Genomic DNA, 16,420 nt, shown 5'->3' on the forward strand with positions numbered 1-16,420 from the left:
AGCAATGGAGGAGTGATTTTGGTTTGCATTTCCCTGGTGGTTAAGGATGTCGAACAGTTCTTTAACTTTAGCTAACCAGGTGCAAAATTCACTTGACTCTGCTCTCTCTCCATTCCTCTTGCCCCACCTCACCCCTGCTTTGGACTCTATTATCTATATAATAAAATCTGTCCTTGGGTCAGTTCAGCAAGCAATCTGAAAACCTTCCACATTTGAGGTACTATTCTGTATTTGATACAGAATCAAATACCACATAGTCCACAACTACATTGAACTCATTCAGAATTTTCTCTCTTTAGATGGGTGGCCCCCATTTTTATTGTATTATTTTTGCTGTTGTTGTCTAGTTTCTTGAGTTCTTTATATATTTTGTATATTCGTTTTCTGTCAGATGTGGAGTTGGTGAAAAATCTTTTCCCATTCTGTAGTCAACTGTTTTGTCCTATTGATGGTGTCCTTTGCCTTACAGAAAATTTTTAGTTTCGCGAGGTCCCACTTATTAATTGTTGATCTTAGAGCATATAGCTAAGACATCAAGTAATCAGTGTCCAGGTATGTCTCTTGATTGTTATAACATTCTTGCCTGGTCTGTGTGGGCTCCTGGGAATATTTAAATAAGAAATCAAGAAATCTACTTGAGGGAGTTTCAATCTTGGAGACTCAGTGTAGAGAACAGCGGGTGCAGTTTCCAAAAGAGGGGCTGAGTTTTTCCTCAGTTTTGAGCGCGAGAACCTCAGCTACAGGAATTGAGTTCCACTCTGTCTTTCCTCTTTCTGAAAAGCGCTGGAACCCCCACGAAGCGCGCTAGCATCCCCACTTCCGGTCCTCACCCCGGCCCCGCCTCTCTGTGGGTCCCGCCCACCTGTTCGTCCCGCCCCCGGCGTCCCGCCCCACCCCGCCCAGAGGTCACGCCCCGCCCCCGTCCTGCCTCCTCCGTGTTGACGCAAGCAGCGCTGCCACGCCCCCTGCCCTGGCGGCGGAGGGAAGATGGCGGAGTTGGACATTGGGCAGCACTGCCAGGTGCAGCACTGCCGGCAGCGAGGTGACGCTGGAAGCCCCACTTTCGTCCGCGGGAGACCTGGGCCGGGTTCCGACGGCCGGGGCGGTGGCGGCGGGTGAGGGAGGACGAGGAGCGCGAGCGGCCTGCCAGGGCGATGGTGGTGGTGCTTTTGTTGCTGTTCCTCAGTTAGGGGCGAAACTCGTGGCGCTTGGTTTCCACGCAGACCTGAAAGCGCACATTGGAGACTCCTCGGGGTGGCCACACCTTGCAGACTCCTGGGGTGGCCACACCTTGCAGACTCCTCGGGGTGGCCACATCGCCTTGGTCGGGGAGGCGACGCGGATCAGGACTCCAGTTCCCCTCGGTCCTAACAACTGCGACCGGGGCGCATCCCCTGCCCCAGGCTTTTTCTTGATTAATTTTTATTTTTTTTATCTTTTTGTCCGACGAATGAGTTGAACAGCATCAGTTTTTAACCTTGTGTTCGCAGGTTTTTAGAAGTCTTGGTGTTATTACTTGCAGATTAGTAAACGGCATTTTAGGGAGGTTAATAAATACTGGGGTGATGGTCCCCCTATTGACCAGGGAGAGACCTTGTCATAAACATAGACCCTGGTGGCGGGCGTCAACGTTCAGGGTGTTAGACTCACAGACTCCTCAGTCTCTGCCTGCTTGATCGCACTCCAAATGTGTGTAGAGGCGTTCATTCTGCTGCACCTTCAGTCATTCCCTAGCAGGTTCTAGAATCCAGCTCTTAGGGTTGGCCTGGATGCCTTCCGTAAGCAAAGGCAATGCAGGACGTGTTATTTATATATGTCCTTTACCATCCACTGTAATGAGCCACTCAGCAGAGCAATTTTTCATGTAGTCCTTTCTTAGGGCAGCTAAGCTATTTGGGTTTGACTGTTAAGTTATGTACATCTTGTCAGGCTGACTCTAAAACTACCTACCATCTGTGATATAGCTCATCCTTTCCAGTTTCACATATCTGTAGTGTTTCTAAGATGAGGCCTAGCTCTTGGACTAGCAGAAAAGGGTTAGAGTTAAGTACCTGATGCTAGGAAATTATTTTGATCATAACTGTTCCCCATGGGCTTCCTTGAATGGCATATAATATTTGCTTGAACCCTCTAAATCTCAAAATAGCAAGCATGCCCAACTTTTCCCATTGATGAAGTGACATCTGTAATCCAGGCCTCAGCATGTGTCTCGTAGACAGGCGTGGCTGTAGGGCAGGGACTCATTCAGAGGGCACTAGCCAGGAGTAAGGTGGACCCTCCTCAAAAATCACAGTAGGAAGATAGAACTAATTCCCAGAAAGTTATCCTCTAACCTCCATGTGTGTGTCAAAGTACAAGAAAACACAACACACACACACACACACACACACACACACACACACACACACAATAATAATAAAAATAAATCTAAGAAGTATAAAAGTTCTGCAGATTATGTGTTTAAGTTTACATATTGACACATATCTAATTTCTTGGCATGAAATTGAAGCTCACAGTATTGTGCTTTATGTTTATGCTATAACAATAGTGATAGTTCACTAGGCATGTCTTACTTTAGGGAGACATTATTCAGGCCCTTAGTCTGCAAGCTTGATTTCCTAGGGAGTCCCTTTTGTTTACAAACAGCCTCCTAGCATTTTGGATTATGATAGCTTATAGGGTATCTTTTTTAGACTATTAAGGTTTTCTGTAAAGGACTGAGTGGGACCTTCTGGCTTCTATTGTGAAAGCAGTGTGACTGAGTTTATCTAACTTATGTGGCCGCTTGCTGGAGTTTATATATGAGATGGATTGAAGTCAGTTAGAAAGTGATTCAGTCAGGTATGGGGCCTCACACTCTATATCCAACACTCTAGTGTCTGAAAAAGGGGACCACGGGATCAGGAGTTTAGAGGCCAGCCTTGGCCATATGAGACCTGTGTCAAACAGAAAATAAACACAAAAAAGTGATTGATTGTTAATAATTAATTTCTATAGCTAAGGATTGATACTTGTGTGAACTTTCCAAAGTATGTATATAGACAGAATTAGGATGAATTAACTAATAAGGAATTATAGATATGAGATTGATACACACACATATATTTATATGAGAGACATAAAAATATATATATATCATATACTACATGAATATCCATGACTTTATTATTAAATAATCTACTTACTTTTGCTAGATTGATGTTAAATGGAGTCAGAATTAAAACCCAGAATTTTGTCATCAAATGCATACATTCTGCAGCATACTGTTCTTAAACAATACCTCATAAATCTTGGAAACAAAACAATGGAGAAAAATACCACCATTTTTTAAAACAAAGTTACAGAGTACCATCTACCTCCCACTGATCTAGCTGCTTTCCTAGAGTTAAAGATTTGGTAGAGTTAAACATTTTTGTTTAATAATGATTACAAAGTAACTTGATACACAGGGACATTGGAAAGAAAAAAAATTTCTTAAGAATTGGCCAGCAGGTTTTTTTACTTAAGAAAACTAAATTAAAATCAGATACTGACCAGTACTTAACCATATTTTCCTCTGATTTTAGATTTTCTTCCATTTGTGTGTGATGGTTGTTCAGGAATATTTTGGTAAGTTACATTTTTATGTAGGATTTGAAAAGAATTTTGGTGTTTGTCAATATGGAGTTAATTCCGGAAATTATAATGATTTAAAGAGAGTTGTAACTTTAGCCATTGACAGTTAATATTCAGTGTTGTAATCACTTGTGAAAAAAGCAAACTGACTAGTTACAGGCTCTAATTGGCTACACATATATGTCCTTAAGCATTAAGTTTCCAGAAATGTATTCATAAATGTGCATTGGAAGATTATGTGTCGTAATTACAGTCAGAGAATAATACTCATAATTTAAAGACTATAGCTTTAAAAAATCCAGCCATGATTATTCTCTGTATTTTCATGAACATACGTAAAGTGTCCAACCTATAATGTTCTAAAAATGGATAGTGCATGTTATTTGAAGACAGAACTTGACCCTTGAGGCTTTGTGAAGTCATGCCTTGACTTTACATCCCTTCAGTAACCGATTCCTCTCAGAAGAAATTGCGAGAGCCCCTCACTTGCATGCACGTGAAAGCACTCCGAGGAAACGGAACTAGAATGGCGCATGCTTCATACTCAATTGCCGGTGAACACTAACAGTTAAAACATCTGAGACTGTAGTCGCCCCTTCGTCCTATGGTTTCAGCATGTTCTTACATGGAGGTCACTAGTGCGGAGCACATGGAGGTCACTAGTCCAGAGCACATGGAGGTCACTAGTACAGTATATATGGAGGTCACTAGTGCGGAGCACATGGAGGTCACTAATGCAGAGCACATGGAGGTCACTAGTGCGGAGCACATGGAGGTCACTAGTGCGGAGCACATGGAGGTCACTAGTGCGGAGCACATGGAGGTCACTAGTGCAGAGCACATGGAGGTCACTAGTGCAGTGCACATGGAGGTCACTAGTGCGGAGCACATGGAGGTCACTAGTGCAGTGCACATGGAGGTCACTAGTGCAGTGCACACGGTGCACCTTAAGGATGGGAGAGGTTAGAACAGCCTGAGTTACCTCAGTTATCATTAAAGGTATTGGCTGACTGCATTTAAATGAATTTTTTTGTTATTATTTAAGCCTTGAACACAGAAGCAAGGACTCCCATGGTTGTTCTGAGGTATGTTTATTTCCTCTTATCTGACATAATTTGTATATTTGTATTCATGTGCTTTGTTTTCGGATTTGATTAGACTCAAAGCTGCTCCGTATACTAGATGTGATATTCAGAAGCTTTTGCTGCATTTTTTTTATTTTGAAGAAAATTTGCTGTCCTTGGTATTTGCGTTTTTATCCTTGTAACGTCCACTCGCGGTGCTAAGCTGTGTGTTCATGGCACGCATTGCCTCAGTTGCTGACGTCAGACTGTCCTTCCAGCTCGCTGGAAGTGCAGGTTTATTTCCACTGGTGTCTGGGGACAGGATTCTGTGACAGTTTTCACACGGTCAGCCTTGAACCACTGCGTGCGCCAGTGTAATTTTACCTTTTAAGTCATTACCACAAATTTGGAAGGAAATTTAGGTTTTTCATTATAATTGATGTTCCTGGCATTATATGAAGGGTTTTCCTGTGGTTACAGATTTTAAGTAATCATTTTCTTAGATTTTCTTAAACTCTAAGAATCTACTTACTCTATGCTCAGTAATATGTCTAATCTGTTTATTTTTTCACTTCAAAAAAAAAACCACTCTTGTGTTCTGATGTAACATTTTATGATAATAAAATATTCCGTATAGTATGAGAAATAGTCTATGATTTTGAAGACTGCTTCATGTGAGTTTTAAGGGTTCAGTCTCCTAAAGTTTCTATTTCCTGAAAGTGGCAGAAGAAGTAGGTACAGCTCGCCATTTGAGGGTTGATGAGTTAACTATCTGGACATATTCCTAGAGGGGCATCTCTGGGTGCCACTGACACACACCAGAGAGTAAAACTTTAGGCAGTAAACTGGGCTCAGTGGTACGCCCTTGCCATCCCAGCTCTCAAGAGATGGAATAGAACACTGCAAACTGAGAGCCCTGGGGTATCACAAAGGATGGATGGGGGGGAGGGGAGAGGGAGGGAGGGAGGAAGAGGAAGGAGGAGAAAGAGGAGGAGGGAGGGAGGGAGGGAGAGAGAGGGAGGGAGAGAGAGAATGGTCATTCTACTTTAACTTAAGGCATAATTAGAAAAGTTAATGTAATAAATTTGCACTGGGACACTATGGGTACTGCCTTCTCTCACTGGCTTCTGTGCTGTTTTAAGTGGGAACTGTAGCACTATTTCCCCCTCTTGTGGTTTTAGGTGAATGTAATCAAGGAGAGACCAAAGACTGATGAACACAAACCTTACTCATGCTCATTCAAGGACTGTACTGAAGTAGAGCTGGTGGCCGTGATCTGCCCTTACTGTGAGAAGAACTTTTGCCTAAGGTAATCACTAAACCCTGCAAGCTTTGTGTATCCATTTAGCTGTATATAATTCATGAACCAGAGCCAGCTCTCTGATGCTTGTAGACACCGTCATCAGTCGGATCATGAGTGTGAAAAGATGGAGGTCCCAAAGCCTCGAATGGCTGCCACACAGAAACTTGTCAGAGATATTGTTGGTGAGTCCCACAAGTTCCATGGCTGCTTTCCTTCCTAGAGCACATCTGTCACTCCCCAACTCCTGCCCCGTATACGTTTCATCCCTAGGTACGGGGACTTTGCTTACAGCCCCAGTGTAAAAACTCACATTCTGTTCTAAAATGTTACTATTTATCCATCTTTAAATTCTGTGGCTGGTGTTTTCCCTGCATGCATGTCTGAGCACAACTTACATGCCTGATGCCCCTGGAGGCCAGAGAGGATGTCAGTCAGATGCCCTGGGACTGCAGTTACACACAGCTATGAGTCATGTTTATGCTAGGAGTTGAACCCAGGTCCTCTGGAAAAGCAGTCAGTGTTCTTAACAGCTGAGCCATCTCTACAGTCCCAAGAACTTGTATTTTGATGAATTCTTGTTAAAGTATTTTGTACAAAGCCTTCCTGACTGGTGAAAATCAGGAAATGGTAAGGTTCTCATGGGATAGTTTCATTTGTTGGGCAGCAGAGATGTGTTGATTGAGTGTTAGCAGCTGCAGTAGGTGTGCTGATGAGGCTGGCATGGCGAACTGCTTTGTCTACAGAATATGTTCTACTAAGCTCTTTTGTAAATGCTCTGACCATACGCGGTAGTTCCAGGACAGAGCCTGGCTGCAATTAGCTTAGCTTCTCTGACAATGTATTAATTTAATAGAACGTTTTTATTCCATATTAAGGGTAGTGTCCTTGTTCAAAAGTGTTACATAAAAGGGCCAGAGGTTGCTTTAGATTAAATAGGTTAGGCCAGAAAGAAACATGTGCCTGTGGACTTTCTGAGGTAGACATTGTTTAGATGGACCATCAATAATGTAGATCTCTACTGTGTAGTTTGCGTATGCTGAAGACCGCAATGGTTTAGCTGGGCATGGTGGAGCATCTTCAATCCACCAGAGACAGGTGGGTCCCACCAGTGTCCCTTAGGGAGAGCTTGTCTCAAAGCAAGAGAAAAAGAGGGAGGGAAGAAAGGAGGGAGTGAAGGAGGGAGGCAGGGAGGAAGGAACAAAGGAAGGAAGGAAGAAAAAATCTGGAAGCTGACGGGGACGCCTCCCATGCCTGTACTTCTTCCTTAGATGCCAAGGCAGGAGGGTCAGCAGGTAAGGGTCGCAGAGGCGCAAAAAGCAGCGGGACAGCCGCGAAGGTGGCGCTGATGAAGCTGAAGATGCAGGCCGATGGCGAGAAGTCCCTGCCGCAGGTGAGCTGAGCAGAGGTTGAATATCCCTCGGCCCCTCCCTTCCTCTCGAGTGAACACAGCTTAACCCATACTCGCATCATTGCGGAAGACCGCGTGCGCGAGTCTGTAAATCCCACATCCTCCTGCCCGTTTCCACTTTATAGAGACGGCAGTGAGCCGTGAGAGTCCCTCTTCACTATTCCCACATTTTGCATCATGATTTAAATATTTTTCTGTATGGTCCACTTCATTCAGGATGTGCATTTTTCAGTTGTATGACTGTAACCTACTTTATTTTTCTAAATAATCTCAAATTATTCAGTGCATGATTTTTAACAAGTGTTTTTCCCGATCAGGGTTCAATCAACCGAGCTAGAGTGAGCGCCAGGCAGGTAGAAAACCCCAGAGTGTGCAAGCATACCTAGTTGTATGCCTTCCTACAGATTCCTTAGTGAACTTTCAGCCATTGTATGTGTCCCATCTTGCTTCTCTGCTGCTGTGATAAAACACTGACTAAAGCCAACGCGGGGAAGAAGCGGTTTATTCCAGCTTCCACGTTACAGTCCATCATTGAAGGAAGCCAGGGCTGAGCTCAGGCCAGACCATGAGGAACATTGCCCATCGGTTTGCTGCACCTGCCTCGCTCAGCCTGCTTCCCTGTGCAGCTCAGGGGTGACACACCCATATGGCGCTGGGCCCTTCTCCGTCAGTTGGCAATCTAGAAAATGCCATACAGGCGTGCCGACGGCCCAGTCTGATGGAGGCGGTTCCCTAGTTGAGGCTTTTTTCCAGGTGTCTCTAGTTTGTGTAAAGTCAACAAAAATTAACCAGCACAATATGTTATATGCTCTCCCTATATTATGTATGTGTATGTGCATCCATATACATATATTTATAAATGTATAGTGGTAAGGGCTACAAATGAAGTGAGATGGGTTTCAGATAGACTATGTCATCTCCTCTCTCTGATTTATGTTCTGCTGCCTAGTAGAAAAGACCTCACATGTGCTGCACTGCTGACGGCCTTTAAAGCATCATATTCCATGGAACATGTGACTATTCACCATTTTCCTATCGATGAATGTTGATTCTGTTCCCACTTATGGCCATTGTGGTGTTGGGTTGTTTTCTCTTTGTTTGAGATAGGTTCTTGTGTAGTCCGGGCTGCCCCAGGAGTCCATGTTCCTCTCTGCTCCACGTTCCGCTGCCCTTTAGATGACCCTCAGATCCACCATCATTAATTAAGACTTTTTTATTGAGGATGATAGAAATTTATCTGGTTTGAGTTTCTTATTTTTAGAAGCTTTTGTATTTCTTCTTGAGTATTTACATCATGTTTTATTTCCCTTGTTTTATATCGTGTTCCTTTTTGTGGGTACTATTACATAATGTTTCTCACTGTGCATCCCAATGACTTTATGTCTTTAGGTTTCTGTTCTGTTCATTACTTCATTTTAAATTTTAAGTGCATTGATTCTACAAGTCCATCTTGGCTTTGAGGGGTCTGTAGTTTAGTTTCTATTTCCCTGCTTTAAGCTCTGGGCAGACTGTGCTATCAGCCATTGCCCTGGTTCCCTTGGATCCACAGATCACTCTCTCTCTCTCTCTCTCTCTCTCTCTCTCTCTCTCTCTTTCTCTCTCTCTCATATATATATGTGTGTATATATATATGTTGTTATTTAGAGATTGGGTCTGGAATGCTGTTTTTATATTTATAAACTCAGGACCCTCCTGTTTCAGCTTCCTGTTGATCCTAGATATAATTTTAGTGGCTGGGAGTTTCCTCTTCCTGCTTGTTCTTGCTGCTTTCCTTTTGGAACAGGGACTGCTGGTTACAGACATGGACCAAAGCTTAGATTTACACTGATTCTCTTTTTCTTTTAATGCTTTTTAGCTATGATACATTTCACTGACCCTCAGCAAATCTAGATTCCTTTCTGATTAGACAGGAATCGTTTTGACTCTATTATTTAAGATAACTTCAATTATTTCCCAACATTTGCATCAGAGACACTTCACTTAGGGTGTTCTTATTGTACAGGCCTTGACCTGTGAAGACGCCCTTCTGGCCATGTTCCTTTGTCCGTTGTGGAGCATTGGGAAGGTTGTGTACTTCGCAGTGTTTAGGAATCAGGGAATATCCTATTCCCACTTATTTTTTAATAAAGATAATTAAATAACAAAATGCAGCCGAAGAAGACAGGTAAGGCATAGCTTATACCAGAGACACTGTTTCTGAAACCCTGTTATATTAATAAACTATCTTTCTGGGGCTTTTTTGAACTTTAGTTTTTCACTTTCTTCCTCAAAAATCTCAATAACTCTGACATGTCTTTTATGTCTTTCACATAAAAATAAGTCTTTTTGTATCAAGAGCCTTGTCTCTCTCATAAGTGATAGGACCTTGACTCCAAGGAGTACAGTTGAAACAAGTTTGCTACCTCACAGAACAAAATAGAGGGACATGCTTGGGCCCTGGTGCTGGTGAACGAGTCTCCAGTCTTCATGGTCTCCCTGTTCACGCTGAACTCATTCTTTAACTTGGGAGATAGGAGGGAAGCCTGCAGTCCAGGTCTGAGTCTCCGGATCTCAACACAGAGTTGAAAAAAGAGTTCCTGTGCACCTAAAAATGAAGGAGTTCCTCTGCACCCAGTCCCTGGACACTGAAAAGGCCGTGCAACTTGGTGACACAGATAGCCGGGCTCAGCTTTTGAGTCTTTGGGCCATGCAGTTAGATAGGTAGGCTGCACGGGGGTTTTTCTCCCTAAAGCTGACGTCATAGGGTTATTCTAGGTTGACCAAAAGAAGGGTTAAGGCGCCACTAGCTGAATAAGGAAAGGCTGCTCTCGTGTGTCTGATCTGTATGGTAACTTTTAATTACACAGACGGAAAGAACATACTTCCAGGTGTACTTGCCAAAGGGGAGCAAGGAAAAAAGCAAAGCCATGTTCTTCTGCCTGCAGTGGAGCATCGGGAAGGTCGTGGACTCCGCAGCCTCCCTAGCCAATCTCAGGAATGAGAACAACAAGTTGGCTGCGAAGGTAATGTCCGTCCGTCCGTCCGTCCGTCCGTCCGGTGGCCAGTTTCCTTCAAGTTTTGGGGTGTGTCAGCAAGTGTATCCTTACTCTGTGTGCCTTCTCTCTCTCTCTCTCAGAAGCTGAGGCTGTGTCACGTCCCCTCAGGAGAAGTCTTGCCTCTGGACCACACATTGGAAAGTTGGATCACGAAGGAGGAGTGCCCTCTATATAATGGAGGAAATGTTATTCTAGAGTATCTTAACGATGAAGAACGGTTTTTAGAAAATGTTGACTCTTACTTGGAATAGCCATTCAAGGATTTGAGCCAGCAGAGTCCCTATAAGCAGAAGTCATTCTAAGTAGACAGTTTCTTTTACTACAGATACTTTTTTAAAACTCTCAAAGTTGCTGTCTTGAAATTTATTTCCATTTGGTCATAATTTATACCAGTAGTTTTCTACTGAGTTCCATGTTTTCTGTTTTAAAGTTTAACTGTGTGTTGCTAGTTATTGGCAAAGTATTTTTATTAACTGTTTGTGGGTTAGGTTACCAGCAGAAGTGTCTTTCCTGGCAGACTGATGTCAGCGTTGCCTGGCTGTTGGGCCACGTTCTGTGCTACTTTCACTCTGAGATCCTGCTCATACAACACCCACCTTTTTGTGATTTTTGCCATTCTATGCCAGAGGAAGATGCAGATGGCAGACTCTTTGGTGGGGTCTTTCAAGTGGTACTTGCCATCATTGTTTAAAGCAAATCCTATGATTAAGCCTAATATTATGGGGTCAGAACATAGCCTCCTTGTAAAACTAGATCATGTTGTGCGGATTGCAGAATCTTGCAGATCCTCTCATTCCGTCTTCCAAGCATCTGGATAGAAGCCACATACCTAAGAAGGGAAGTTATTTTCTTGGTATCATGTAATTGCACTGGATATATTTCTGGTAAGGAATTTTCTCTAGTAGGATTCATCTTTTTGTTAGTATAAATGTATCGCAGATCAGAAGAGCAGTGGAATAGACTGACTTTGTTACAGTCTTGCTTGCTGTACCAAAGCAAGACGATTACTGCATTTTATCTCTAATTTGAAATAAGTTCTCTTGGGGAATACTTTCTGTCTATACCTGAGGAGAATTAATGTCTTCTGTTTATACTGTATAAAGGACTACGTACACTATTAGAAGGAATTAACTCCCCCCCCCCAACCCCTTTCTGTACCAGTTTTTTACAGCAGTAGGTTAACTGAGTAAACTGAGAATAAAGAGTAAACCGAGAATGCTCATTTGGTCTTTGTCAACTTCATCTTTTCAAACCATAAACAGTGATGATTTCTTGCTTTTATCAGGTTCTAAATTCATTCCTTTACAGTCACCTGTGTGCCTACATCAGTGCCTGATTGCCAATGTAGGCACAAGAAGACACACTTAGGTAGAAGATAAACTTGTAACTGGCAGACAGTATCGTAAGACAAGTTGCAAATAAGTGAATAAACAGTATAGCTGTGTAGTACTTTAATCCAATTCTAATACCTGCTGAGAAGCAGGCAGGTGAGGCTGGCAGCGAGTGACACCTAGGAAGGATGAGAAGCTTCTTCTCCCCGTGATCAGACAAGAGACAGGCTACCCAGAGGGACCTGCGGCAGTGGCTACACCGCCCATACGCCAGGCCAGGTCCTAGGTGATGGGGCCCACAGGACTGGGGATGCCAGGCTGAGCATCCTCGCTAAGGACTGGCGCCTCAGACATGCACAATCTAGAGAGAGCAAGGTGTGGCTAGAAGCTCCGTCCCCTCACTCCCTGTGCCAAATAAACACTCTGAAGGCAGAGATCTCGGATTTCAAGCTGAGTGTGACTGATGAAATGGTTGGGTCGCCTGTCCCCGTCCTACCTGGAAGCATAGGAGAGGAGTGTGCATGGCCCGTTGAAATGATGCTCTGATACTAAGGAGCACATGTCTACAGAACAGGAAATACATGAGACAGCTGGGTAATAGGACATTTATAAGGTTTGCGTCCTGATGTTTTCAGAGGATGGGTTAGGAGAACCTGAAAGAGAAGAACTAGATAAAGTGCTTGGGAAGAAAAGCATACACTCACTTTATTTTTTAAGTTATTTAGTTTTGGTGTGTGGGGACACACCATAGCATGTGAGTGCGTGGTCAGAGGACAACTTGTGGGAGTTGGTTCTTTCTTACTATGTGTTCAGGAGATCAAAGTCAAGTCTTCGCCTTGGCAGTAAGTGCCCTTACCCACTGAGATATCTCATGTGGCTCTTCATTTGACAGGCATTTACTATGTACCCCAGGCTGGCCTTGATCATGTGATGGTCCTGCTTTAATCTTCCCAGGGTCAGGTGTTTTGTCACTTTAAAGTTCCTTGGGAAGCAGACTGTGATGTTGAACTCAGGGCAGAAGCAGGTGGAGCTCTGAGTTTAGGACTGGCCTGATCTACAAAGTGAGATCCAGAACAGCCAGAGCCTTAGAGTCAGACTCTGCCCTGGGGGGAGGGGGGGGAGGTGAGGTTCCTTGGGAATTTGACCGGTGTCACTGAGTAGATTAGTCTTATTCCCTGTTCTCACCTTCAATAAATGTGTCTTAATGTCCTACGTGGAAATAAATTCATGATACTGAAGTCTACCGTTTGAAAAATTAACCTTCAGCCTTTTAACTGAAAATGTCATGATGAAGCCCATTACTTTGTATTCTAACACCCAGACACACACCCAGTCGCACACACCCAGACACACACACACACACACACAAAACTAGAATAGCCATTTGCAGTAGTGGTAGTGGAAGGTTTATTGTTTTAGTTTTTATTATGTGGCATCCTCTCAGTTGGGAAATTGAGTCTGTAGATTCTTTCCCTCATCCCTGGAAGCTGAGGCAGTTGGGCCAGTTGACTGCTGCCCGTGACCACAGCTGGGCATAGTGAGTCATGTTACAAAGAAAGACTGAGCCGTTGGGATTAAGGTCAGTACCTTTCCACCATCAAATTCCCAATGCCCAGTGGCAGCAGCCACTTAGCCGGGCTATTCCTCAGACCACCTTATGTTCTCAAGTTACCTGGTGACCCTGCATGAAATTTTCCTACTTACAGACACCAAGGGTGGTCTAAGTGTTATTCTGCCTGGTAGAATTGCTCCAGAACTCTAGAATTATTAGCATCAAGCGTGCTCTCAAGACCAGCCAACATAGCTAATGATGACTTACCTGGGTCACTTTAGGGGCCCAGTGTTATAGGTTTAAATTAGGGTACAAAGGGCACCTGCTTCAATTTCTGATTTTTTTTGTGCCCCTGAGCGAGGAATTGGAATAGGAATGGACACAGGGGTGCTAATAGGAAAAGATAGTTTATTAAGAAATCGCTTCCCATCCCTTCCAGTCTGAGCCAGTGCCTTGAGCAGACCTTGGGGCAAGCTGTGCACCCAATTCCACAACACGAAGAAGAAGCTGGACTCCCAGGTGCTCTAACACAGGATCATAGGTGAGGAGGCCACAACATCTGCCCAAACACTGGAAGTAACTGAGACCCCCAGGGATCCAGGGATGGGGGAACCCCCAACTGACCAATTACACAATTTCCTTCTGGTCTGAGCCGCTGCCCCGAACAGACCTTGGGTACTAGCTCTGCACCAAGTCCCACAACACCCAGAGTAAGCTTAACTCCCAGGTGTTCTAACATGCCCAGGATCATAGGATCACAGGATCTCAGGAGCTTGGTCACACCAGGATTTCAGGATTTCAGAGGCAACTTGGCTCCTAGGAGTTCTTACAATCAGGATCTTAGGATCACAAGATCACAGAGACAGCTGGACTCAGGAGTTTCGACACAACCAGGATCACAGAAAGGACAGACTCCAGTCAAAGACAGTGAGTGCAGGTAGCACTAGAGCTAACCACATGGCAAAGCAGAAAGCACAAGAACATAAGCAACAGAAACCAAGGTTACTTGGCATCATCAGAACCCAGTTCTCCCACCATAGCAAGTCCTAGATAGGCCATCACACCGAAAGAGCATGATTTAGGTTCAAAATCACTTCTCATGATGATGATAGAGGACTTTAAGAAAGACATAAATAACTCCCTTAAAGAAATACAGGAGAACACAGGTAAACAGATAGAATCCCTTAAAGAGGAAACACAAAAATTCCTTAAAGAATTACAAAAACAAAAAACAAAAAACAAAAACAAAAAAAACCAAACAAACAAAATCCACAAACAAACAAGTGAAGGAATTGAACAAAACCATCCAGGATCTAAAAATGGAGGTAGAAACAATAAAGAAATCACAAAGGGAGACAACTCTGGAGATAGAAAACCTAGGAAAGGAATCAGGAGACATAGTTGTAAGCCTCAACAATTGAATACAAGAGATAGAAGAGAGAATCTCAGGTGCTGAAGATACCATAGAAAACACAACAGTCTGGAGTTGGAGAGATGGCTCAGCGGTTAAGAGCACTGACTGCTCTTCGGAAGGTCCTGAGTTCAAATCCCAGCAACCACATGGTGGCTCACAACCATCTGTAATGAGATCCGATGCCCTCTTCTGGTGTGTCTGAAGATAGCTACAGTGTACTTACATATAATAAATAAATAAATCTTTAAAAAAAAAAGAAAGAAAGAAAAGAAAACACAACAGTCAAAGAAAATACAAAGTGCAAAAAGCTCCTAACCCAAAATTTCCAGGAAATCCAGGACACAATGAGAAGACCAAACCTAAGGATAATAGGTATAGAAGAGAGTGACGATTCCCAGCTTGAAGTGATAGTAAATATCTCCAACAAAATTATAGAAGAAAACTTCCCTAACCTAAAGAAACCCATGAACATACAAGAAAACTACAAAATTCCAAATAGACTAAACCAGAAAAGAAATTCCTCCAGTCACATAATAGTCAACATATCAAATGCACAAAACAAAGGAAGAATATTAAAGGCAGTAAGGGAAAAAGTCAAGTAACATAAAGGCAAACCTATCAGAATTACACCAGACTTCTAAACAGAGACTAAAAGCCAGAAGATTCTGAACAGATGTCATACAGACCCTAAGGAAACATAAATGCCAGCCCAGGCTACTATACCCAGCAAAATTCTCAATTAACATAAATGGAGAAACCAAGATCTTCCATGACAAAAACAAATTTACACAGTATCTTTCCACAAATCCAGCCCTATAAAGAATAATAGATGGAAAACTACGACACAAGGAGGGAAACTACACCCTAGAAAAAAATAAGAAAGTAATATTTTTCCAACAAACCCAAAAGACGATAGCCACATAAACATAATTCCACCTCTAATAACAAAAATAACAGGAATCAACAATCATTTTTCCTTAATATTTCTTAACATCAATAAACTCAATACCCCAATAAAAAGATGTAGACCAAGAGACTGGACACATAAACAGAACCCAGTGTTTTGCTGCATATAGTAAATACCCCAGTGACAAAGACAGACACTACCTCAGAGTAAAGGCTGGCAAGCAAGTTTCCAAGCAAATGGTCCTAAGAAACGAGCTGGAGTAGCCATCCTAATATCAAAATCTACTTTCAACCAAAAGTTATTGTAGTGTCTATTCCTGGTTGTCAACTTGACTCTATCTGGAATGAACAACAATCTAGAATTGGAAGGCTCACCTATGATCCTAATCTGGAGGCTCAGAGATACAAGTTTCTGACCTGGATCTTGGCATGGAGATCTTGAAGTATAGTGGCTATGAATTCCAGAAGATTATGACAAGGAGATCTCCAAGTTCAAGGTCATCTGGGATTAAAGGCATGGTGTCACATGCCTTTAATCTGGGCCTCACCCTTTGCTGGAGACTTATATGAGGACATTGGAAGAAGGAAGACTCACTCTTCCTTGCCTGCTTGCCTTGTAGGACTGAACAACTGCTAGATCCTTGGACTTCCATCCACAGTTGCTGCTGACCATTGTTGGGGAGCTGGACTACAGGCTGTAAATCATCAACAAATTCCCTAACTATATAGAGACTGCCCATACGTTCTGTAAGTCTAGAGAACCCTGACTAATACAGTTATCAAAAAAGATAA

At 43.1% G+C, this 16,420-nt stretch overlaps 1 protein-coding gene across 1 annotated transcript; it reads left to right on the forward strand.

The window, feature by feature from the left end:
* Nucleotides 1-944: 944 nt before the first annotated feature.
* Nucleotides 945-11,647, forward strand: Zfand1 (zinc finger AN1-type containing 1). The gene is made up of 8 exons (XM_052180825.1): nucleotides 945-1,042; nucleotides 3,567-3,609; nucleotides 4,661-4,700; nucleotides 5,861-5,988; nucleotides 6,073-6,164; nucleotides 7,251-7,372; nucleotides 10,237-10,392; nucleotides 10,506-11,647. Exons 1-8 carry the CDS (start codon nucleotides 988-990, stop codon nucleotides 10,674-10,676), a joined length of 807 nt encoding a protein of 268 aa, XP_052036785.1. The 5' UTR covers nucleotides 945-987; the 3' UTR covers nucleotides 10,677-11,647.
* The last annotated feature ends 4,773 nt before the right edge of the window (nucleotides 11,648-16,420 follow it).

This window comes from Apodemus sylvaticus, chromosome 4 (genome assembly GCF_947179515.1).
Source record: "Apodemus sylvaticus chromosome 4, mApoSyl1.1, whole genome shotgun sequence".
In the NCBI taxonomy this organism is placed as follows: domain Eukaryota; kingdom Metazoa; phylum Chordata; class Mammalia; order Rodentia; family Muridae; genus Apodemus; species Apodemus sylvaticus.